General features: G+C 35.3%; 4 protein-coding genes across 10 annotated transcripts; 1 reads left to right on the top strand and 3 right to left on the bottom strand.

The window, feature by feature from the left end:
* The first annotated feature begins 1,219 nt into the window (after positions 1-1,219).
* On the top strand, positions 1,220-11,848 carry ATSAC1B (Phosphoinositide phosphatase family protein). Its single transcript, XM_059581210.2, has 21 exons — positions 1,220-1,531; positions 2,100-2,268; positions 2,384-2,467; positions 3,206-3,333; positions 3,417-3,508; positions 3,949-4,006; positions 4,185-4,241; positions 4,352-4,385; positions 4,536-4,616; positions 5,522-5,628; positions 6,769-6,855; positions 6,948-7,025; positions 7,258-7,328; positions 7,425-7,523; positions 8,048-8,147; positions 8,543-8,651; positions 8,822-8,894; positions 9,806-9,899; positions 10,384-10,473; positions 11,208-11,274; positions 11,523-11,848. Exons 2-21 carry the CDS (start codon positions 2,121-2,123, stop codon positions 11,648-11,650), a joined length of 1,785 nt encoding a protein of 594 aa, XP_059437193.2. The 5' UTR covers positions 1,220-1,531; positions 2,100-2,120; the 3' UTR covers positions 11,651-11,848.
* A 458-nt stretch (positions 11,849-12,306) lies between these two features.
* Positions 12,307-13,170, bottom strand: LOC132170288 (dirigent protein 2). The gene has a single exon (XM_059581209.2). It carries the CDS (start codon positions 13,035-13,037, stop codon positions 12,465-12,467), a length of 573 nt encoding a protein of 190 aa, XP_059437192.2. The 5' UTR covers positions 13,038-13,170; the 3' UTR covers positions 12,307-12,464.
* Positions 13,171-15,172: 2,002 nt separating this feature from the next.
* Positions 15,173-18,070, bottom strand: LOC132170393 (dehydrodolichyl diphosphate synthase CPT3). 4 transcript variants are annotated; one of them, XM_059581363.2, is made up of 3 exons: positions 17,979-18,070; positions 17,522-17,632; positions 15,173-16,617 (listed from the first exon to the last, which is right to left on the bottom strand). In XM_059581363.2, exon 3 carries the CDS (start codon positions 16,570-16,572, stop codon positions 15,472-15,474), a length of 1,101 nt encoding a protein of 366 aa, XP_059437346.2. In that variant the 5' UTR covers positions 16,573-16,617; positions 17,522-17,632; positions 17,979-18,070; the 3' UTR covers positions 15,173-15,471. The 4 variants fall into 4 exon arrangements, with proteins under 4 accessions (XP_059437346.2, XP_059437347.2, XP_059437348.2 ...); XM_059581364.2 differs by lacking the exon at positions 17,979-18,070 and adding an exon at positions 17,789-17,863; XM_059581365.2 differs by lacking the exon at positions 17,979-18,070 and adding an exon at positions 17,801-17,863.
* Positions 18,071-21,592: 3,522 nt separating this feature from the next.
* LOC132170389 (dehydrodolichyl diphosphate synthase CPT3) lies at positions 21,593-24,210 on the bottom strand. 4 transcript variants are annotated; one of them, XM_059581356.2, is made up of 4 exons: positions 24,150-24,201; positions 23,962-24,008; positions 23,695-23,805; positions 21,593-22,802 (listed from the first exon to the last, which is right to left on the bottom strand). In XM_059581356.2, exon 4 carries the CDS (start codon positions 22,755-22,757, stop codon positions 21,897-21,899), a length of 861 nt encoding a protein of 286 aa, XP_059437339.2. In that variant the 5' UTR covers positions 22,758-22,802; positions 23,695-23,805; positions 23,962-24,008; positions 24,150-24,201; the 3' UTR covers positions 21,593-21,896. The 4 variants fall into 4 exon arrangements, with proteins under 4 accessions (XP_059437339.2, XP_059437338.2, XP_059437340.2 ...); XM_059581355.2 differs by having other exon boundaries at positions 23,962-24,029; positions 24,150-24,173; XM_059581357.2 differs by lacking the exon at positions 23,962-24,008 and having other exon boundaries at positions 24,150-24,210.
* Between the last annotated feature and the right edge of the window lie 217 nt (positions 24,211-24,427).

Below are 24,427 nucleotides of genomic sequence, written 5' to 3'. Positions count from 1 at the left end.
AGATGTACATCCACCCGTAACCATGCAGGCAAGTGGATGGCGGAGGTGGCCAGGCCAGTTACAAGCCTAATATAAATTGCTCATTTGCTCATTCATTTAGAATAAATATATAGTTTAAATGTCAATAACAAATAAAAAAGAGAGAAAAAAAAAAGAAAAAAGAAAAAAAAAAGTGACTTACAAGCCACAGGAATATATGGCGTGCAAGCATTGACGGAGGGAGGGGGGACTGACATAGGCCAAGACTCCCCTCAATTCTTAAGAACAACAAATTTTTAAGGTAAAAAAAAAAAAAAAAAAAAAAATTATAAGGTATAAAAAATATTATAAGGTACGGGCCTCTAGCAGTAAATTTTTTTGGCTCCTGGCCATGGCCCCGGCCCATAATAATTTATGGTTCTATCCCTGCGTGCAAAACACTGAATAGTCATTGGAGATGATAAAACGGTCCAAACACCTTGAATTACATTTTTGATGAATTACAATATGATTTTTTTTTTGTCTTAAAAATAAAAATAGAAAATATCAGTTCTATACTTAATGACAAATAATATCAATGCTCCATTGATAAATAGTTCAATCACGCCTCGTAGTAGAGCGAAGAGTAATGATATAAGGATAATTAAAGTTTTTTTAAATGTGATGTACCTTTTAAAATCACTAATAGATTCAATTCAATAATAATCATCTTAAATTCAAAATGATTTTAAAAATCACATCAAATGGGTGGACTCTAGTACTCCTTATATAATTACTTTAAGGGATCACTTCACTTACGACTTCTAAACTATCACTTATTTTGATAAGACTTCTACAAATTTTAAAAACTCTCAATTTCATTTACTGAAATTTTAATTTGATGCAATTGACCATTTTTCTGTCAATTTTTGTCATTAAACCCTAATGGAAACCACTAAAAAGATTCAATTACCCTTCAACTTTTAATTTTTTTTTTTTTTTTTTTAATTTTAATTTGAAATTAAGGGTATATTTGAAATTTTATAAATATTTTAAGAGTATAAAAATCATTTCATCACTTTTAATGCCCAAAATTTGACTAAAATGATAAATTGTATCAAATTGAAAGGTGAAACTGTAAAATTAAAAGATTTTGAAATTTGTGAAATATTTTCAAACCTTTGTAAAGTTTTCCCAAACTCTACAACTAAAGTCACTATTGTTCTGTTTGGTTTTGTCCAACCTTTTACTGTTTTTTTAGGGGCATATTCCTCACCGACCATGTCTCAGACTCTCAGGACTCTCTCCCCTATTACTGGGTCACCACCCAATAAGCACATTCCACGTCCGTAAACAACGCTCTTCAGGTGCGAGACGCGGGCAAAGTCGTCCGCCACAATTTGCTGCCTTTGTAAATTACAACCGATCTCAAGTTCCGTGATACCTTGCGTAACGCGCACACTGAAACTTGGTGGTGCCGGGTGCGGTTCCAGTTTCCACTACGTTCTTTGTGAGATTGATGTTGGATCTCATTCCCTTTAACACGTGATTTTTTCGTGGGATCTCCCGCCAGGTAAGCCACGCCTACTTTCTATCCTTCTAGGGTTTGTTTGGCTGCTGAGAAAGGGTGGGCAAGTAGGAGAAATTGTTAACGTTGAATGCTGGTTCAAATCTATTGGATTTAGTTTGAGGTGGTATAAGATGGATTTCTTTCTTAGGATAAGATGTAATTTTGAAAATTGGAATTTTTTTGTGATTTTTTTTTGAAAAATAATTACTTTTCGATGTATTTGTTTCATGCATGCTTGAATTATTGAAGTCGATAGTTTATCACCAGGAATTGGTACATGATTCCACCGTTTTTAAAGATTTCTTGCTAGCCAACAGAAATATCAGAGATGAATTTGGATTTGGTTTCTTACTCAGCATAATGTGAAATTGACTTGTCTCCATTTTCTATTTTTAGCTCAGAGAAAATTTGCATTTATTTGTGATTTGTTAATGTTTTATTTTTACATGCATGTCTCATTCATGCTTGAATTATTGTCTTTTTCAATTGGCCACTGATTAGTGAGGGATTGTTGCATTTGGTGACTGGTACATGACTCAGTGTTTGTTGTCGATGTTGTTGTTGTTACCAGTGGATTTTTTTGTTTTCAATAATGATGGAGAGGGCAGATTCTAGTCAGAAGCTATATACACGAATGCGGCTATGGGAATTTCCAGATCAGTATGTTGTTGAGCCCACTGATGGCTCTTGTGGTTCCTCCTTGGCAATCAGTCGAAAGGACGGCTCGCTGAATTTGATTGGTGGGTTCATTCTTCTTGCTGTTTTGTGTCTTGGTTTCTGTTCTATATGTTGTGTATTGTTGAGTGGTGTTAATTGTGGACGTTACTTGATGGGCCTTTCTTTTGTCACCTTCAGATGAACTTCCAGAGTGCAACTCTGTTCGGGTTCCTAAAATCCGGACAATTTTTGGTGTAATTGGGATGCTAAAGCTCTTGGCAGGTAAAACATCTTATCAAACACTCAAAATTTATTCGTTTATGTTTTATGATGTAGAACCTTGACTTACTATATGTTCAGTATTCACTATTCTGTTGCTTGTATAAGAGCTATTCCCCTTTTCATTTATGATAGCATACATTAACCATGGCGGGTTATAGAGTATTGGAAGATGGTAGCATATTTAATGGCTATAAACATTCTCGGTAGTTGTTTACAGTTCATTGACTGTGATTGATGCTGATATTTATTTTTGTCTGGGTTTTAGCTTTTGGGCCATATTGCATAGGTGGGAGGATGTATTACATATTATTGTTTATCCTAATTTTTGGTAATAGTAGACAGATGAACTTGGGACATGCGAAAAGGCACAGTTGTAACTGACTGCCGAGGATATGCCTTTAGCCAGACTTAATTGGCAGAACTGCAGTGCCATGTAGGATCAGTGGACTAAATAGAACTAAAAACGGACGAAGGAAAGATTAAATAACATGTTTGTTGACTTGGGTTAACTTTTGCTAGCTCTGTGATGGTCTCAGATGGTGCAAACCTTTCAGACTATCATATTTTAAAGTGCACACAGATTGGATTCCCAAACACCAACACCCCCCCACAAAAAAAAAAAAAAAAAAAAACTTGCATATGTGATATATGTGTGTGAGGTGTGTATTTAATGTTCTAATAATTGATTGCACTGGATTTGCCACATGGTTGATTATATTTATGTTTCTGTGCTTTTAGGGTCATATTTAATTGTAATAACGGAACGTGAATCTGTTGGATCTTACTTGGGGCATCCAATCTTTAAAGTTTCATCACTGAAGATTTTTCCCTGTAATCATTCTCTTGAAAATTCCCCTGAAGAACAGGTAAGTTGTTGCTTTACTGTTTGTTTGTCTTATTTGGATGGAATTTCATTTAAACTTGGTAATTGTTATGTGAACTTTGGCAGAAAAAGATGGAGAATGAGTTTTCTGGGCTGTTAAATGTTGCAGAGAGGACTTCTGGTCTGTATTTCTCATATGACACCAATTTAACACTGAGGTGATCATTTTTTCCATGTTAATGGCAATTGTCTCTTTTTAGTTGTGGCTGGAACCAAATATACAGATATACATAGATAAAGTTGTTGAGCAACAAAGAGTTGGCTCCCATTCCTGCTCCAAAAAAAAAAAAGAAAAAAAAAGAAGAAGTCAGTATTCTTCTTTTGGCCTTTGATCGAAAGAGGAGTCTAGAAAAAGAGGTTGAACATTAGGCCAAAAAGGCAAACCAGATCAATATATGAGTTATTTAAAATTGGTTTCAACTTACGACGGAAGATATTTTAATTGCAACTGATGGAGGCACTAAATATTTAGATTCAACATTTATGATATTACAACTTAGTTTAACTAACTAACCATTAATGATGCTTACTCATTTCGAGTTTAAGGTAAAACTAAATTGGTCATTATAAAATGATTTTACTTTTTTCTTTGGTGCAGCGCACAGCGATTACATGATCTGGGTGATGCATCTAAATTGCTTCCTCTTTGGAGACAAGTAAGCCTTCATCATAGAAGTAGTTCCTTTTCTTATGTTGGTTGTGCCTACAACCATATGTGAATACTGGTTTTCAATCTCTGTCTTCATGATGTTCAAGCTTCATTGATTTTCCTTGTAATTTTAGTTTTCTAGTGCATGGGGTGTTTTGCTAATGTTACCAATTGTTTTGCCACAGGCAGAACCTAGATTTCTCTGGAACAACTATATGTTGGAAGTTCTCATAGATAACAAGGTCAGGTTGATGCCAAACTTGTTGTCAGTGATACATGCTTAATTTTCGTGGTAGTTTTACCTGCGTAGTTTACTAACTACTGAAACATTTATATGGTTACCTTTGTGCAGCTTGATCCCTACTTACTACCTGTTATCCAAGGGAATATCCTTATCTCGTTGTTGGTTTAGATTTTTGTATCATTGCTTGGGAACATATATTATATAGTTAGTAGCTCATGTAATTTAACTGTTAACTGCTGGATGGATTTAATACTGTCTTTCCATTTGAAGTTTTTCCTTAATTGATCATCAAGCTTTCATAACTTTCAAGCAGCCATCGGGAAAGATATTATTGATGTTACCCTGATTGCTAGGAGATGCTCAAGGAGAAATGGTATCCAAAACTTGTACTACCTTTTAAATTTTTTAGTCTGTAGTTCAGTCTGTTCATTTACAATTATTATTACATTTTGCACAAAGACAAGTTCAGTAGTATATCTTCTAGGGAAGTAATTAAGAAAATGAGTCATTCACTACTGTTTTGATATGTATATCTGGATGGATTATTAGCGTTTTCACCATTTGACCGACTGTTTTCATTTGCAGTTATTAACTGATAGAGGAGGATTGTATTTATTCAAATTGAAAAAAGGGCTAAAATATATATCTGATGGACCTAGTAGGGGCTGTGGTAGATTAAGGAAGGTTTTGATCGTAGGATCATTTGTAAAGCTTTGATTTTAAAATCATTTGTAAATTACTACTTCCAAAAGAAGAATTCATTTGTAAATCAATGCAAAGCTAGCAATTGTGTCGGTAATTAACCATTTATTGATAATAATGGGGCATGATTAATGCATTTTAAATTTTTTTAACCCACACACTTAAGGTGTCCCCTATGAACATCCTTTTGAAGAACATGATGTGGGCAGTGGCCACGATATCTAGAAGCTTGTAGAAAGATTCGTCACAAATAAATTTGAAAGATATATGCTTCCAATCTTGACATCTTGTGGTTTGATTGGATATAAAATGATCCATTATTCAAAGAAGTCTCTAATGAGAACACTTCACATGCTGACTGATTTTTCTTACAACTTCACAGATTCTGCTGACTGCATGATAGCATGATTAAAAGATAACCATATATTTGTGCCATTAAAGTTTGCGAAGCACCTAGTATTTCTGCATAGTTGCACATTGAAAGACGTACAACTGTTTTCTCTATCAAAGTGGCATATAGTACTAGCCTTGTATTGCCTTGCTACTCTACTTGATAATAGTTGCATTTCTTGCTAGGCACTCGGATGTGGAGAAGAGGAGCTGATTCTGATGGTTATGTTGCAAATTTTGTGGAAACTGAGCAAATTATGCAATTTAATGGGTTTTCAGCATCATTTCTTCAGGTAATATTTTATACATTTTTAAATATGAATTTATTCATGTTATGACTTGTTATCTACTTTCTTCCTTTCTTTATACAAATATGAAGTCCTAAATGCTAAACATAAAAGAGTAAGTTTTGCATAAGGCGCTGGGGAAATCAATTTTCATGAATGTTAAGAGTGATAGTACTGCTGATTGATGGGCTAAAATTTTGTGGATAAAGTGGGTCTTGTGGCTTGGTATGGTACATATTATAATTTGTTTTTAAACCATATAATAACATAGATTGTACCCTTGACAATCTATGTGAAAAAGATACCAGTAATTTGCTAATAAGTTGATGGATACCACAATCTCAACGTGGATTAAGGACTGAATTCCTCCAAAATTACCACTCACTGACTCTTTACAAGCAAGTGGTTGCAAATTCTGTTAACAATGCCTTGGTGATCTGTCCAGGGTTTTGAATATTTCTTTTTTAAGTTTTCTCACTTTCAGATTGCCAAAAATAGCAGAGTGAAAAGAGATGCTAGAATTTGCCTCCATGCTTTGAAATGGTAAGAGCTTAATATGCATGTGGCAAAAGCAGGGAGACATGACTATTCTCTCAGTGAGACAGATGGTAGCTCCAAGTGGAATGAGAACATGTGCATAATGAAAATATACTGTGGTTATGAAGTTTTCGTTTACATAATGAGATACTATGATTACCCTCTTCTTTCACTTGTTAATTTTTCTCCTACAGTCTGACCTTGAACTTAAATTTCCACTTTAGTACCGGACATGAGTTTGGACCACTGAGATAAGCGGTATTTTTACTAACTAAAGGTGCTCAGAATGAAATTTCTTGAGTTGAAAATTGCCTTGCATGGTTCTTGTGGCCATGATAGTTAAATTCCATTTCTTTCAGATTCTTAGAGAAAAACAAATGTTTTATAGCATTAGGTGGTTTGTAAAGAACATGGTTTTTTAGGCATGGCCAAAATAAGAATGTGAGGATGCTCACCATCAATCACACGGAGAGATGTAGTGATGTAATTTTTTACTTTTTTATATTTAATACTTGAAAATGTTTTAGCAGCACTAGTAGTGTATTGTGCTTGCATGTTTTTATCTAATTTGTCTCGTCTTTATCCTGTTTGTCTCATTTGCCTTTGCAGGTTCGAGGGTCAATTCCATTGCTTTGGGAACAAATTGTTGATTTGACTTATAAGCCCAAGTTTGGAATTGTGAGACCTGAAGAAGCTGTGAGTGTTGTAGTTATTTGTTCATTGATTGCATTGTTTGATTGTAAACCAAATGCTTTCTACTTGCCTTTGACTATGGTGTACTTATGCAGCCACAAGTAGTTGAGCGACATTTTCTGGATTTAAGAAAAAAATATGGGGCTGTCTTCGCTGTTGATCTTGTCAACAAGGTACGTATTTTTCCCCTTTATGTAATGAATTTTGGTTAAATAACTAATATGATTTTCTACCTAACTAATCAGTTACACAATTTCTCTACCTCATAAAGGCGAAGTGGCATGTTTATGTGCTGTCACATGCTATCCATGTATCTATGGGGGGTGGGTTGTATATGTGTAGAAGTGTATTAGGAGTGTATTCCATTTAAGCTATTTATTCTTATGGACCTTTGTCACTGAGCAGCATGGAGGTGAAGGACGCCTAAGTGAAAAATATGCATTAGCAATGCAGCATGTTGTTGGTGATGATGTAAGGTAGAATTCCCTTCGTACTAACCTTGTACAATATACAAGTATAGATATCTTTTTTATTTTGTTCCATCTCATGCTAAGACCTACTGACTATTGTAGATATTTGCACTTCGATTTTCATCATATCTGCGGCCATGTTCATTTTGAGCGCCTCTCAATCCTTTATGAGCAAATCTCGGATTTCCTTGAGAGAAACGGGTATGGTTTCCTTCAGATGATAACAAATATCTAACTTAGTCTTGATAGATGCACTTGGTTTCAATAGTGCATATGGAAATAGTTAAATTCTTCAGTTTTCTATTTACTTATGGAGGTTGGTTCAGCTTTAAAATTTTGATCAAAAGCACTTATGTGGTTTTGTGTCAGAGATATGAGATGTTTTGACTCAATTTTAAAGACTCATAAACTAGAGTGTTGTTATGCCACATATGTAGTTGATATATAGTCTCTGACATTAATTATTTGTGCTTTGTTGTCTTTCTCATGTTCTTAAATACTAATCAATACAAAAACAATTGGCGTGTCATGCTGGAATTGGTTGTTTATAACATTTTGCTTCATTCTTTTTGGTTATGGAGATCTGCTTTTTCAGTTTTTACTAGATTTTGCCATGAAAATGTGTGAAGAATCATTTTCTATAACACAAATTTATGTACCCGAGACATAGCCAAAATAAGTATGTAATTTATTTCCTGAGCTGCTTCTTTGTTAACAATTGGTAGGTACCTTTTGTTAAACGAAAAGGGTGAGAAAATGAAGGAGCAGCTTGGAGTTGTGAGGACGAATTGTATTGATTGCTTAGACCGTACAAATGTTACACAGGTAGGTTAACATAAATGTTAAACAGAACATGTTAATTATGCCTCTCCTGAAAGTTGCATGTGTAGACTATGATGTCTGTTTAATGCAGGGTGAGATCTAAGGAATCAGTAATTAATATTCTGCTTTTTATCATTTTTTTAAAAATTAAAAAGAAAATCAATCACCAATAATTATTGAGTCACCAAATTTATTATCTTTTTCCTCTTTAAGCTTTTCACATTGCAGGCAAGGCATGCTTCCTTATCCTCGGTGGTTTTTTTTTATTAATTTATTAATTTTTTATAGTTATTATTCTACTGATTCTTTTTTCAAGTTTTTAATATGATGTTAAAGGAATCATCTTGTTTTTTTCTTATTAATATTTAAAATTTACACAAATAACAATATGGTTGCAGAGCATGATAGGCCGGAAAATGCTGGAATCCCAACTTAGAAGACTTGGTGTTTTCGGTGCCGAAGAAACTATTAGTTCACATCCAAATTTTGATGAAAGCTTTAAATTCTGTGAGTACATTCATTTTTCTTTTTCAAATAATTTGCTTTAAGAAAATGATTATGTTGCTTGTTATGTTAGTTGTGATCATTTTCTACTTACCTAATCATCATAGTTTTTGTGGTTCTTCTACCATGTGAAGCTTGGATTTTACATATAATTATTGTTTTTGTATCTTCAGTATGGGCTAATCATGGGGATGACATAAGCATTCAATATTCTGGCACTCCTGCTTTAAAAGGAGATTTTGTTCGGTACTTTCCTTGGATCTACTCTAAACTTGCTCTTACATGCTTCTGCATAGGCTCTTGCATTGTTGTTTTATTGAAGCTCATGGCTGAAATTACTTTGAATATTTTCTGATTTGGACATTGGTGGATGAATTGTGATTTTATGAGCTGAATATGAGGTTATCTACAAATATGTGTATTACTTATTAAAAAAAATAAAAATTGAAAGAAGCATTTTGGCATAACTGTATTTTGTCTATCTATTTTTGCAACTTTGCAACATTTCATCCTTTGGTTGAATATTACTTTGGAGTCTGTGGATCATCTTCTACTTCATTGTGAGGTTGCTTGTGCCATTTTGAATGTTTTCTTCAGACGATTTGGGTTGTCTTGGGTTATGCCTAGATTAGTATGTGGATCATCTTCTACTTCATTGTGAGGTTGCTTGTGCCATTTTGAATGTTTTCTTCAGAGATTTGGGTGGTCTTGGGTTATGCCTAGATTAGTATACATTTTAGCAATATTCGGAGTGTTGCCGTGTGGAAGATGGTGCATTTGTACATTTTGTCGTGTCGATGGAGAGAAAAGAATAATATAAGTTTTGAGGACTATAAGAGAACTTTGGAGGAGATTAAGTCTTTATATTTTTTAACACATTATATCTTTGGACACCTACTTTTGTTTCTCTTTTAGTGAGTAGTTATTATGATTTTCTTGTTCTTTTTTTCCTACTAGGTAGGTGGCTTCTCATTTATACTTCATGTGTATCTAGGAGTGTTGCATAATATCTTGAGTACTTGTTAAGAAAAAAAAAACATTGCTGCCAAAAAGATGATGAATATCTACAAAGACACAATGATAGTGAAATAGCATAGAAACTCTTTTTTCCTCTCTTTTCTGTACAATAATTGGTTCTATTTGATTGGATTTTATAGATATGGCCAGCGGACAATTCACGGGATCCTTAAAGATGGATGGAATGCCCTCGCACGCTATTATTTGAATAACTTTTCTGATGGAACTAGGCAGGTTGGTATTCGTCTCTCTTCATTCAATTTGTAGATACTTGAGTGGTGTTTCAGAAATTATACCCAATTCTCTGTGAAAACAATGGTTTATTTCTTCGTACCCCCATCCCCAAAGAAAATAAGTTTTTTTGCCCCAGAAATTTTGTAATTACTTCATCAGTTAGTTATGTTTTGCATCAAGGCTTTGTTGAATTATGTCCTATCAATTTAATGAGTATCTTTTTACAATAGTATAATATCTAGTTGGATATACATAATTTGATGTGTCTGATTGTTGAATCAGTAATTTGTTTTACACATGGTATGGTTCTTTTTATTTGATAAATTGCCTTGTAGCTCTGGCAAGATCTCATTTTTTTTTTTTTTTTGTAAGCTTTCTTGTTGAACATTAAACATCCTTTTGGGTGAAGAGATCAATGTTTCTTTCTGCAGCTTTATCAGAATCAAAACTGACTTTCTATTCTCTTATTGGCACATATCTGAAGGATGCAATTGATCTCCTGCAAGGACATTACATTGTTTCTGTCAGCCGAGATATGACTCCAGCTCAAAAAGGAGGCCTTGAGACTGTAGCTGTGAGTACAAGCCAAATGGCAATTAGTTTTGTACATATAATTTCAGGCAACTAATTATTTCAGTATGTATTATGTATATATCAGGATGTGATATATTTCTTTCTAGTTTTTGTGGAAGATATTTCCCAGTAGTTTTCTCAACAAAAATAATTTTTACCTGATTGATTTCTAGATTTTCTTTTGTTTTTAAATTAGTCCTTTAATTGCATCCTACATGTTTTTCATTTTACATCGAGATGTATACTTGACTTTGTCGTTGCTCATTATGCATCAGTACTTTCTAGTGGGTGTGGAGTATATCCAACCGGATTTCTCTACCGAAGCAACTTATATTTTTAATTGATTTCTAGATATTTCGCTGTGTGTCAGTTGTTCCCAATTTAATTGAATCCTTCGTGTTTTGAATCTGACATTTGGTGAGCTGGTTCCATGCCTGGAAAAAGGCAGATGGGGTTAATAATTAATGGTAGTTCCTCTCTGAAATGCCCATCAATAGTGACATCGACCAGTTCATATGTGCACCAAACTTATGCCACTGATAACCTTTAGGTCAAAATCTGCAAGTTAAGGTCCATGTTTTGTTCGATGTTAGTAGTTTTTGGGTGCTATTGCTGGATATCAAAAGATACTCTTTTATTGGTGCCGAGGACAAAGTTTCACGTGTCTTTTAGTTTGTGATATTCCACACTCATTGCTTATCTCAGACTTTAACCTCAGAATATTTCTTTCTGCAGTCTTTTCCGCTGGCTTTATCATTGGTTTTAACTGGGTTCGTTTTAGCGACCATGTCACTGAGGCAAGGTGAGTTGACTTTTGTTTGTTTAACATGAGGGATTAGTAGCTACATCAGAATAAACAGATGTATTAATTTATAGCATGTGTGCACGATGTGGTTCACTTGAGAGGGGTTGTAAAGTACCATATTGAGGGTCCTAAGTTGGAGGTGGCTAGGCCAAAAGAATTGTGCATTATATACACAAATATTCCTTTCACTAATGTGGGCAAAATCTGTTATTTTAATGATCATCTTGTATTCATCTTTCCTGCAGGTCGGTATGATGTTAGGCACTTTTTCTTCTCGTTTATGTGGGCAAGCATGAGTATAGCTATAGCAGCTTTAATGAGGGCCAATGGACGGATTTTCTGTAACCGGCCTCGTCTGCACAAGCCTCGTTGATTCCAGATCTGACTGATTTGATTATTATTTTTTAAATGAATTTATCAGCGTGCTGCTTGTTATACCAATTCTTTCATACAAAGTTTTGTAATCAGTGTTGTTATGAATTCTTGGTTGGTCAGATCTCACTTAAGCAGTTGCTGCTTTGGGGATGTCTTAATGTTATCATTTTTATTCTTTATTGTATAATTAGATTTTTTTTTTTTTTTTTTTTTTTTTATATAATTAGATTTTCATTGTGCCTTCTTCAAGCTAAAAGCTTTTAGGGTGCAATTCTTGTGACATATAATTGTAACACGAAACTTTTTGTATCTGCCCTACCATGGGAAAATCTTTTTATTGGAAGATGGAAGTTTAATCTCAAACATAATACAGTTTGGCGGACGTAGATGAGTGTTGTAGGGGTTCATCTTGTGTAATGTGGTAGAAAGTGTAAGAGTTCGAGGTGCTACAATGAATCATTTTGTAATTTACGAGAAAGATAACATGGAGGGACAAAACAGGGTATGAAAGATGAACATCAAGCTCAAAAGAAAAGGCCAAAAGGTAGCATAAAAGGTCAAACATGACGTTAAAAAAATGCCTGCAAGATTGGGATTTCTTACAATTGGCTACTTAAAGTACGTGCAAATTTGATAATTCTACAGAGATAGGACTAGAACAGGTGAACTCATCTCCTTTCTATGAAATTGCATAGATCCTTAGCAACAGGTAAATGAAAATTTGGACCAGTAGATTTATTATACAGACTATTGGTTACAGCTTAGCAGATGAAAAACAATGGTGATTGGTGACAGTTCATTTTTCAAAATATCTAGGAAAGAGAAGCTTGAGCAGCATATGGAGGCCAGTAAAGGTGAAACTCTATCTTGTAGACGACAGTAATGCCCTCGAGATCGACCGGAGATGATGTCACATAGCCCTGCACGAACAGGAAGTCACCGGTGCCTCCCACAACAGGATGATCAGAAGGCTTGATGTTATGTGTGCCTCCAACGATGGAAATGGAACCCTTGTGGTTTTTCAAACGCAAAGTGATCTTAGCAATAGAAATGGCCCTCAGCCCATCCAAACCAGAGGTGATGGAAGTTCCCTCTGCAATCCCAACCAGCTTTGAAGATCGGTTGGCTGTTTCAGTCAATGGGTCCTCGAAAGCAAACAAGGTCCCGAAAGGGGTTGTGGTTTGACCCACGGCTGGCCCTGTCACTCCATTCACTATGATGTAGCCTGTCTTGTTTATTGTTTCATGTTGAAAGAGATCAAAGTGGAGGGATTTCAGCCCATGCTTGTGGTGGTGGTGGTGGTGGTGGGAGGTGGAAGTGGTGGTGGTGGCCTCAAATGAAAGGAGAGCAAATAGTAGAATAGCAAGAGCTTGGAGAGCAGCCATGGCAGTATCTGATAGTAAAGAGGAGAAGATCACAAGTACCCATTTGTTGTTGATCGTGGGGTTCTTAAATAGACATTTTTAATGCCTTGTTCAGAGCAGCCAACTAGCCAAGGCCATCAATTGGTGACAACTGAGAACGCACACCAGCCTTCTTAAATACGCTGACTCAGTCAAGGAACGTGCGAGATAAGGAGGCGGCAATTTGTGTTCTTATTAGAATTTGGATTGTATTAACTCTAATTTGATTAAATGAGTAAGACTTTTTAATTTTAACCCGTTAATTTTGTGTTTAGTTTGTAAATCGTATCAAAAATTGACAATCCTAAATGTTGGATTCAGATCGTGTCGAGACATGAATATAAGACTATATAAGTTAACCATAATCTGATCCATTTAATTAAACGAGTTCAGACCCATTAATTTTGTATCAGATTTATAGATCATGTCAAAAATTATTAGCCATATGTCTATATACAAGAGGGAATGGGATCTCTCCATTTAAAATGAAATGTATAATAAATAATTTTATAGTCAGTTGATAAATTTAACGGTGTACATGATGCCACATTATTTAAATGCTTTAGAAGACGTGTTAGTATTATAATCATATACATCGTTAAATATACGGACTTTAAATTTTTACCATAAAATTATATATATATTATTTCAAATAAAATGAAAAGATACTTGTCCAACAAGAGTGCCCAGTGGGAACTCTTGATCATTAAGACAGGCCTAGATAAGGGAGTCTCCACCCACCAGGAAAAAGAAAATGAAAAAGAATAAGTTGAGTCCTAAATCCCGTGCCTTAAAAGTCAATTTTAGGTGGGATTTCATTTTCAAATGCTGCAGCTGTATTGTACTGTGCCAAGGCACTCACAGTTGACTGGCAAACCATGGAGAAATCTGCAAGAGTCAAAGCAGCAGACTATTCTTTCTATTGTTTTACTTGTTTTTATATGGTTTTTATGGATTCCTTGACCTGTACAGCTAAATGAGTAACAGGAGGGGACACTTAATTAAGATTTTTCTATTCAAAGGTTGAAAGGTTGAATTGGAAAAGATTATGTTTGAATCAAACTCTCATAAAGCGTCTCAGTGCTCGGTGTGTTTGTGTTGTAATCTCTTAATCACCATTTTCCTTTCTCATTAGAAGTTGCTTCCAGAAGATGTGACTTTCAAGGTTATCTATCTCCACAAAAAAATTAAAAAAAATAAATATGACTTTGAATATATAAATCCTAAACCCTAAAATCCTAAAACTTTAAACACTAATCACAAACACAAGATTTGGTGATGTTACCATCATGCAGAGTGCAGACATTCACCAGAGCATTCTTAACCTGGCGATATGTAATTGGATGTCGTGGTGCAATTCTGCAAACCCAAAAATTATGACATGGCAAATTGAAAATTTCTTTTTGTAGTAAAGCAATAAAATTGGAACCGAACAAGTAGAGATAAATGTGCCATCTACTTGTGGCTCTTTCCTTAACCTCCTTGTCTGTTTGTCTCAACTTGAGAAGATAATGCCAATTGTATGGTCATTGCCTTTGAATAGAAAAGAAAATGAGGGGTCTTGGAAGCATCTTGGGGAGGCTTCTTGCAATTCCCTCAATTACCCCACTAGGAAACAAAACTGAGGGCATTGTTTGTCTTTGTTAAGGATGTTTGTACATGGGATGGCTGCAGCCAAGGACACTCGACTTTTCTTTGAGCTTTGCTTGGGTCCATAACTGATTGACATTGATCGAGATTCCATGGAATTCACTGTCTGAATTGCTTGAGAGCAGATGGGAAGGTGGGCCTCAAACTTGGGGCTGCCTAGAATAAATGCCCCGCACCTACCCTTCATGCAAGGGCTGCCTGAATCAAGCAATTCTGACAGCTATAATCTCAGAAAATTCTCATTTGCTTTACATACCTTAGATGACCTAAGCATTTTACATACCTCAGATCTGTCAAAGCAAAATCTTGTTAAGAAATGAATGGAACTAGAAAGGATCTTGATCCAAGTTTTGTTTATGAAAGCATATCATGAATTTCTCATGGCAAAGGAAACTTAAATCACCAAGTTGGTATCAAACCTCACAGGCATCCAATTTGAGACCAACTTCGAAACGAAACTGGTATGCTTAGGAAATCAGAATACTTAATTTCATTATAGTTTTATAAACTAAGGTAGCATACAAGTAGGCTTGGGGCTTTTATTTATGAGTCTTCTCCTCCCCTCCTATCTCTCACCATAAATAATGGCCTATACGTACATCCAATATCAATTCACTGGCTAATTAAAGCCCCAAATACAAATCAGCAGGCCTGACCATTTGAACAATTCAAAGTAACTATAAAGCTGCCAACTCTTAGAGGAATTTGAGAATTTCCCCAGTAAAGTAATGCAGGATTATGAAATAAAGTAAGACTTTGTGTGGCCTTATAGCTGCTTCTTTTTCTTCTCAAAATACTGGTAGCTTCGCTGGAAGTTCAATACTGCCCACACCAAATGCCAAAAACCTAACTCTGGCCACAATGCAGTGGGAGAGTACAATGGACAGTTAGTAGTCTGCCAAAGGAGAAAGTTGCTGAGCCGGTTCTCACCAGAAGTTCGGATCAGAATGTCCGGTTCGGGTGCCACTGACATGTACATGTGCTTCTCAATGTCCAACACCTTGATAGTAGGAAGCACCACTTGCTTCTCTTTGCTCTCTTCATTTCCTTCAATCTCACCATTGCGAGTTGTACTAGCAACTTCATCCCACCCATCTTCACTGGTTCCTTGAATAGGATGATGCACAGCGACTCCATTCTTCTTTTCAACTCCAATCACAACATTGCAAGCTGTAGTTCTGTTCAATGCTCGGAATTTACTTGAGCTATTTTCACAAGATCCTTGAAGATTGTACACAATGACTTCATTTATTTTCATGTCCTCTTCAACTCCAGGCACACTATTGATACCTTTAGTTGCATTCAGTGCTTCAGTTTCATTCCTTTTAGCCTTGCAGGATTCTTGAACAGCATGCACAATCTCATCATAAGAAGTATACGCCACACAGATTAAAAGTACAGCCTTGGTGTTTTTGGCAGTAGCTGCCATTGCCCTTTCAGCTGCAACCCTGACAGGCTCATTCAAAAGTTTCAAGTTACCAATAAAATATATTCTGAGACCATATTGGTTTACAATACTTTCTTCCTCGAGCAGCTCTTCAATCTTTTCTAGCATTAGATCCATCAAGGAGTGAACCTCTTCAGGACGCCTTTTGAAATTGTCAATGCTGAAGGCATAGACTGTTACGTATTTCACTCCCAGTTCATAGCAGTGAGAAAGTACCCTCATGAGAGCGAGATACCCAGCCTTGTGGCCAGCCCCTTCTGCCATGTTCTGCTTTTTTGCATACCTTCTGTTTCCATCCATGATTAAGGCAATGTGAATGGGAAGGGGACCCACAGACAGGATACTAAAAATGCATTTTCTCAAAAAACTGCCCAGACCCCCAGCCAATTGGCTTGCACTATCACCTCTAGCTTTCTCCATGATATGAACTAGCAGAGAAACTTAATCACCAGGGCCAAAATAAGCCTGTTCAAGATATGACTTTCAATCCATACTAGTAGAAAATCCACAGCCAACAGAGAGCAGAGAATAAAGCAAAGAAATTGGAAAACAAAAACAAAAAAAAATTCAGAAACATGCTCATTTTAAAATTTAAATATAGCAAAATTTCAATGAGGCAGCTCAGTCAGGGATATCTGTTCTGGTACATGTCTATAATATCAAGAAGTTGGATTCACCACCCTCTCCATCTTTCTCATGAAAAACTTGGAATTAAATCTAGACAGTTAAAAAAAACTATAGACTGTGATTTTTTTTTTTACAGCATCTAAGCCAAATCCACTTTTGAGAATAGTTTCATACCATCTAGATGGTACACAGTGAATCGGTTAACTAATCAACACATGACTCGGCACAGTTTTGCCCATTGTACCATCAATGTGTTTACCAGCCGCTTCTGTCAGGATGACATGAACACAACGAACAGTCAAAATAAGACTAAAAGTTGACAGATAGCTAAATTAAATACACTCAGCAATTCATCAAACAGTATTGAGGACATCCCAAGTCACCCTACTGTTGAGATATTCTTTGAAGCCCATTTGAAAGCATCATTCTTAGTATATAACTTCAAACTGCTGACTATTCAATATGACTATTCATATTCCTTGTTCTAGGAGCTAAATTTCTAATCTGAAAATTCCTTTTTGACTCCACTTACTAGCCAAGAAAATAAAGGAAAAGAAAAAAGAAACTAACAAAAAACCCAAAGAACAAAACATAAAAAATCAAAATTGAATATATCTTCTTCTTTTTTTTTTTCCTTACATTTCCGAGCAACCCCGAAAAAGAAAGAAAATATAAATGGGCAAGTATGAAGAAGTGCAAAAACTAAAGGGCACTACTTTTTAAGAAATATGAAATGACTTACGTGAATATTCTAATTCCCGTTAAAATTCCACAATCAAACTATAATGGCCATGACTATCTGGGTCACCGTCTATTCGCTACCGATCAAAAGAAGTACAAAGAGCGTTGAAACCTGCCAAAAATTTCATCAAACACCAAGGCCATGGTTAGTGCGCCACAGACTTGTATATATAAACTTTGAAGTTATTCTCATAAACTTTGCCAATCGACAATTTTAACAAAATCCCAGAAACAAAACTGAATAAATTAAAGTGGGAATCTGCAATACACGGAGAGCAACCAATGAACAGGGTGTTTTCTGAGAAGCGAGAGCAGCTGAGGAAGAAAGAGACGCAACTTTTACCGACACAGAGAGAGAGAGTGAGAGTAGAACCACACAAAAAAAAAAAAAAAAAAAAAAAGGCGAGGATTAGACGTCAGGGGCGAAGGTTGTTTGTCTAGTACTACTGTAGATTTACCTGTGGCTGCGGAGGCGGGAAAGAAAACCCAGCACTATAGAGAATGGACACTGGACACAGGCCTTCCGATGTTCATTGGGCTGCACTATTTTTCCTCGTATTTAAATACAATGAGTACGGGAGGCCGAGGCTTAGGTGTTCTTTTGTTTTTTTCTCTTTATATACTAGGCTTAGGGGTTCTGTTCACCTACTCTTACAAGTGTTCGGTGGAGATTTTTTTACAATTTTGTGGTTCAATTTGTTAGTTTTTCCACGGGTTTAAATTCAATATGTAATGAGTATGGTCGGCCGAGGGTATGATTGAATTTACATGCTCATGTGCAAGGTCACATATAAATCTTCAGCAATTTTATTGTTTAAATTATAATTTAGACAATAAATATGAGAGAATTTACGTGTTCGATTAGGTCGTGCAATTCACTCACATATTCAAGTAAATTATTAAAGATTTTAATCCATTTAAATGATTCATACGTATTCAAGCAAGTGAACCCCCACAAACTTTTTCTTGTAGGCAAGGACCAAGCCATAAACTATTGTAGGTATAGGCCAAGAGCCCAAAAAAAATCTACTGCTAGAGGCCAATTGGCTAAAAAAAAAAAATTACACCTTATATATTTTTTTTTCCACCTTTAGGGGGGAGTGGGGCATGACCTATACTAATTCCCCCTCGTAAGTATATTGATAACTCATAGCATCTAATCTCATAAATTTTATTCAAAATGCATGTGTTTCTCATATGAAAAATGACACATTATTTTTATAGACTAAGGACCCGTTTGGGAGTACGATTTTAATAAGTGCGATTTTAAAAATTGCGTTTTTAAAAATTACGTTTTTAAAATCGCTACTTTTTAAAATCACATAGACGTTTGGTAAAACATACTAAAAAGTACTTTTTTTTATCAATTGAGTGTTTGGATAACATTAGCATATAATTGCGGTTTCATGACCAAATTACCAATAAGGATGAACAAGACAAAGAGGATGAAGAAAAAAATAAATGAGAAAATAAGGGTTTTAATATATTTTAGGTGAGTATTCTTGGTATTTTTTTCATTCCCATTATAAAAAAGGTAACTATTGCGTCAAATATCTTTTTAATAAAAATCGTGATTTTGTTTTAAATTCGCATTTTTTCAAATAAGCACCCTCTAATCAGCTTATGGAAATCGCAGATTTTTTTGCCATTTTAAAATTTGTATTTTTAAAATCGCAATCCCAAACACCCTAAAGTTGTGATTTGGTTTAAAATCGCAGATTATTTTTTTGAAAACGCACTCCCAAACGCACCCTAAGTTAGATGAATTCCCTCCAATTCAATTTGGAATAAAACTATATTCTTTTTTTAATTGTTCTCCTCTAATATAATGTGATTCGGATTTGAGAATAAATGTAATCTTTAACTAAACTCAGCCTAATCCAATCTTTTAACCAATCTAAAATTTAGCAAATGCTACTTCAAGAGCTCCACTTCCCCCTCCCCCTTTATCTTATTATAAGAAGTGATAAATGATAATTATGTTAAGTTTTGGTAATTTTAAATTTATTTAAAAATTAATATTATACATCACATTTTCATCGCTCAAAACTTATGCTACGTGATTTTTCATAATTTTTTTTTTAAAAAAAAAAAAAACATTTTTACCTTCATTCAAGATCAAAAGATAATCTAGAGCATTAAATCTCTAAATAAATCTAAGAGCATAAAGCTCTAAATGATAAGCGTACATTGCTTTGATATTACAACATCATATATCCTCGAGGATTTTTTCTATCCAAATAGCATGAAAAGAAGAGCGGATTTAACACATGTTTGATTTGTACGTTTATTCCTATTTAATATTTACTATTTTTAGTTGGAGAAAAGGAGGGAACAGATCTACTCCCTCCCCCTCTACTCCCCGCTCCTATCCTCCCCCTCTTCTTCTAGTTTTTTCTTGTTTTTTTTTGTTTCTTGTTGGTTTTAGGTGTTTTTCGACCAGATCAGCATCTTCGGCCTCTTCCACCATGTTGTACCGCTCATCTCCTCCTTGAGATCGGTGGGGTTTTGGATCTAAGTTTTCAAACTTAGATCTACTTTCTTCAACCGGGTTTCACTCCACCACGCGCCAACGCCAGCCAGTGCACATCGTCTCTTTCACCCCGCCGCTGTTGATGCTTGTTGGTTGTTTGTTTGTATTTTTGTTTTTGAATAAGAGTTTTCTTCTCTCTAGATCTGCCTTCATGAGCGATCAATTGGGCGATGAGGATTCACTACAAAAAAATGAAGATTTTTTGACATGTCTATAGTAACCCACTTTTTGCCACATCACTAATTTATGAAGTGGCAAAAAGTGCCATGTCAATAAAGTTTTTATTGACGTGTTGAATTTGCCACGTCACAAATTAGTGACGTGGCAAACTCCACATGTCAATAAATAGCAACGTGTCAAAGATTGCCACGTTGCTAAATTTAAATTCAATTTAAAATTAAAAATATATATTTAAATTATATCAATCAGTGACGTGGCGAATTATGCCACATCACTCTTGATTGACGTGTGAAAATGATATGTCAAAAATTGTTGACGTGCCATTTTGACATGTCACCTTTTATTGACGTGTTAAAATGATACATCAATATAGGGTTGATGTGTCACAATGACACGTCAAAAAATTTTGACATGTCATTTTTGACACGTCAAAAATGATTGACGTATTATTTTAACATGTCAAAAATTATTGACGTGTCAAAATGACACGTCAACCCATTATTGGCGTGCCATTATTTCACATGTCAATAACAAATTTCAATTATAATTAATTAATTAATCATATTAATTATATATGTGTTTTAAAAAAAATATTATGTAACAAAATTTAATTGGTGTACCCTATATATGTCTATAATTATATTATAGTTGTCGAGGGACAAGTAGTCCCAGTTGAGAGAAATTTCTCCCCAAATTAATGTCCCGGCATAGAGGGACTTTTATCCCTGTATAGGGAGAAACTTTTCCCCCTGTGTAGGGAGAAAATTAGGGACTTTTCTCCTTGTATAGGGGAAACCTTTTCACATGTTATTCATCCATTTCCCATTTATCTTTTTTTTTCTTTTTCGTTTTCTTTCAAATTCACCATTGGATCCCTTTACATCTAGCATTGAATGTTGATGGACCTCATACATAACTCTCATACATAAGTTTATTGTATATTTTGTTTGATATTGAAGAATTGGCCATACCTATAAGGCTATAATCATAATTATTGACACCGAGCTATATTTAATAACTATAGGTGAGTTTTCAAGAGATAACTCAATTGGTTAGAGACCACGTCTCATAAAGCGAAAGTCACTAATTTCGAAATTTTTTTTCTCTAAAAAAAATAAAATAAAATAAAAACCATCTCTTATTCATCAAATAATGCTATTTAGTAGACTCGCTATACCATTGTAATACAATTGGGATGACGTGATAGTAAAAATCAGCCCATAATTTTCTTTTTCTTTTTTTACAAGTATCAATCCAAAGGCTGAGTTATAATGCCACATCATAAAATTGTGTGTATATATATATATATATATATATATATATATATATCATTTCATTCCAGAAACTACTATGCTTAATTAGGAAATCAGAATACTTAATTCCATGAAAGTATAGCTTTATAAACTAAGGTAGCATACAAGTAGGCTTGGGGCCAATACCAATTCACTGGCTAATTAAAGCCCCAAATACAAATCAGAGGCCTGACCATTTGAACAATTCAAAGTAACTATAAAGCTGCCAACTCTTAAGAGGAATTCGAGAAATTCCCCGGTAAAGTAATGCAGGATTATGAAATAAAGTTAGACTTTGTGGCTTATTTTTCTTTTTCTGGCTTTTTTGAAATAAAGACCGACTTTGTGTGGGCTTAATTAGAAGAAGAATGTTATAGCTGCTTCTTTTTCTTCTCAAAATACTGGTAGCTTCGCTGGAAGTTCAATACTGCCCACAGGAAATGCCAAAAACTGAACTCTGGCCATAATGCAGTGGGAGAGTACAATGGACAGTTAGTCGTCTGCCAAAGGAGAAAGTTGCTGAGCCGGTTCTCACCAGAAGTTCGGATCAGAATGTCCGGTTCGGGTGCCACTGACATGTACATGTGCTTCTCAATGTCCAACACCTTGACAGTAGGAAGCACCAATTGCTTCTCTTTGCTCTCTTCATGATTTCCTTCAATCACACCGAGTGCTTCAGTTTCAATCCATTTAGCCTTGCAGGATTCTTGAACAGCATGCACAATCTCATCACAAGAAGTATAAGCCACACAGATTAAAAGTGCAGCCTTGGTGTTGTTGGCAGTAGCTGCCATTGCCCTTTCGGCTGCAACCCTGACAGGCTCATTCAAAAGTTTCAGGTTACCAATAAAATACATTCTGATATCATATTGGCTCACAATACTTCCTTCCTTGAGCAGCTCTTCAATCTTTTCTACAATTAGAGCCATCAAGGAGTTAACTTCATCAGGACGCCTTTTGAAATTGTCAATGCTGAAGGCATAGACTGTTACGTATTTCACTCCCAGTTCATAGCAGTGAGAAAGCAGCTTCATGAGAGCGATAAACCCAGCCTTGTGGCCAGCCACTTCTGCCATGTTCTGCTTTTTTGCATACCTTCGGTTTCCATCCATGATTAAGGCAATGTGATTGGGAAGGGGACCCACAGACAGGATACTGAAAATACATTTTCTCAAAAAACTGCCCAGACCCCCAGCCAATTGGCATGCACTATCACCTCTAGCTTTCTCCATTATATGCACTAGCAGAGAACCTTAATCACCAGGGCCAAAATAAGCCTGTTCAAGATATGACTTTCAATCCATATTAGTAGAAAATCCACACCCAACAGAGAGCAGAGAATAAAGCAAAGAAATTGGAAAAAAAAAAAAATCAGAAACATGCTCATTTTAAAATTGAAATATAGCAAAATTTCAATGAGGCAGCTCAGTCAGGGATATCTGTTCTGGTACATGTCTATAATATCAAGAAGTTGGATTCACCACCCTCTCCATCTTTCTCATGAAAAACTTGGAATTAAATCTAGACAGTTAAAAAAAACTATAGACTGTGATTTTTTTTTTTAGCATCTAAGCCAAATCCACTTTTGAGAATAGTTTCATACCATCTAGATGGTACACAGTGAATCGGTTAACTAATCAACACATGACTCGGCACAGTTTTGCCCATTGTACCATCAATGTGTTTACCAGCCACTTCTGTCAGGATGACATGAACACAACGAACAGTCAAAATAAGACTAAAAGTTGACAGATAGCTAAATTAAATACACTCAGCAATTCATCAAACAGTATTGAGGACATCCCAAGTCACCCTACTGTTGAGATATTCTTTGAAGCCCATTTGAAAGCATCATTCTTAGTATATAACTTCAAACTGCTGACTATTCAATATGACTATTCATTTTCCTTGTTCTAGGAGCTAAATTTCTAATCTGGAAATTCCTTTTTGGCTCCACTTACTAGCCAAGAAAATAAAGGAAAAGAAAAAAGAAACTAACAAAAAACCCAAAGAACAAAACATAAAAAATAAAAATTGAATATATCTTCTTCTTTTTTTTCCCTTACATTTCTGAGCAACTTCGAAAAAGAAAGAAAATATAAATGGGCAAGTATGAAGAAGTGCAAAAACTAAAAGGCACTACTTTTTAAGAAATATGAAATGACTTACGTGAATATTCAAATTCCCGTTAAAATTCCACAATCAAACTATAATGGCCATGACTATCTGGGTCACCGTCTATTCGCTAGCGATCAAAAGAAGTACAAAGATCGTTGAAACCTGCCAAAAATTTCATCAAACACCAAGGCCATGGTTAGTGCGCCACAGACTTCTATATATAAACTTTGACGTTATTCTCATAAACTTTGCCAATCGACAATTTTAACAAAAACCCAGAAATAAAACTGAATAAATTAAAGTGGGAATCAGCAGTACATGGAGAGCAACCAATGAACAGGGTGTTTTCTGAGAAGCGAGAGCAGCTGAGGAAGAAAGAGACGCAACTTTTACCGACACAGAGAGAGAGAGAGTGAGAGTAGAACCACACAAAAAAAAAAAAAAAAAAAGGCGAGAATTACACGTCAGGGGCGAAGGTTGTTTGTCTAGTACTGCAGTAGATTTACCTGTAGCTGCGGAGGCAGGAAAGAAAACCCAGCACTATGGAGAATGGACACTGGACACAGGCCTTCCGATGTTCATTGGGCTGCACTATTTTCCCTCGTATTTCCCTCGTATTTAAATACAATGAGTACGGGCGGCCGACGCTTAGGTGTTCTTTTGTTTTTTTCACTTTATATACTAGGCTTAGGGGTTCTGTTCACCTACTCATACAAGTGTTCGGTGGAGATTTTTTTACAATTTTGTGGTTCAATTTGTTAGTTTTTTCACGGGTTTAAATTCA

This window comes from Corylus avellana, chromosome 1, assembly GCF_965113065.1.
Source record: "Corylus avellana chromosome 1, dhCorAvel1.hap1.2, whole genome shotgun sequence".
Taxonomy (NCBI): domain Eukaryota; kingdom Viridiplantae; phylum Streptophyta; class Magnoliopsida; order Fagales; family Betulaceae; genus Corylus; species Corylus avellana.
The sequence above is the reverse complement of the archived record's forward strand: the minus strand, read 5'-3'. Positions and strand labels throughout refer to the sequence as shown.

Excerpts from the sequence above, each read along its gene's own strand:
- LOC132170288 (XM_059581209.2), bottom strand. The coding sequence starts at position 13,037 with ATGGCTGCTCTCCAAGCTCTTGCTATTCTACTATTTGCTCTCCTTTCA.
- LOC132170389 (XM_059581357.2), bottom strand. The coding sequence starts at position 22,757 with ATGGAGAAAGCTAGAGGTGATAGTGCATGCCAATTGGCTGGGGGTCTG.
- ATSAC1B (XM_059581210.2), top strand. The coding sequence starts at position 2,121 with ATGATGGAGAGGGCAGATTCTAGTCAGAAGCTATATACACGAATGCGG. Across the intron at positions 3,334-3,416 it reads AAAATTCCCCTGAAGAACAG|AAAAAGATGGAGAATGAGTT; the intron begins GTAAGTTGTTGC and ends GAACTTTGGCAG. Across the intron at positions 11,275-11,522 it reads GACCATGTCACTGAGGCAAG|GTCGGTATGATGTTAGGCAC; the intron begins GTGAGTTGACTT and ends TCTTTCCTGCAG.
- LOC132170393 (XM_059581363.2), bottom strand. The coding sequence starts at position 16,572 with ATGGAGAAAGCTAGAGGTGATAGTGCAAGCCAATTGGCTGGGGGTCTG.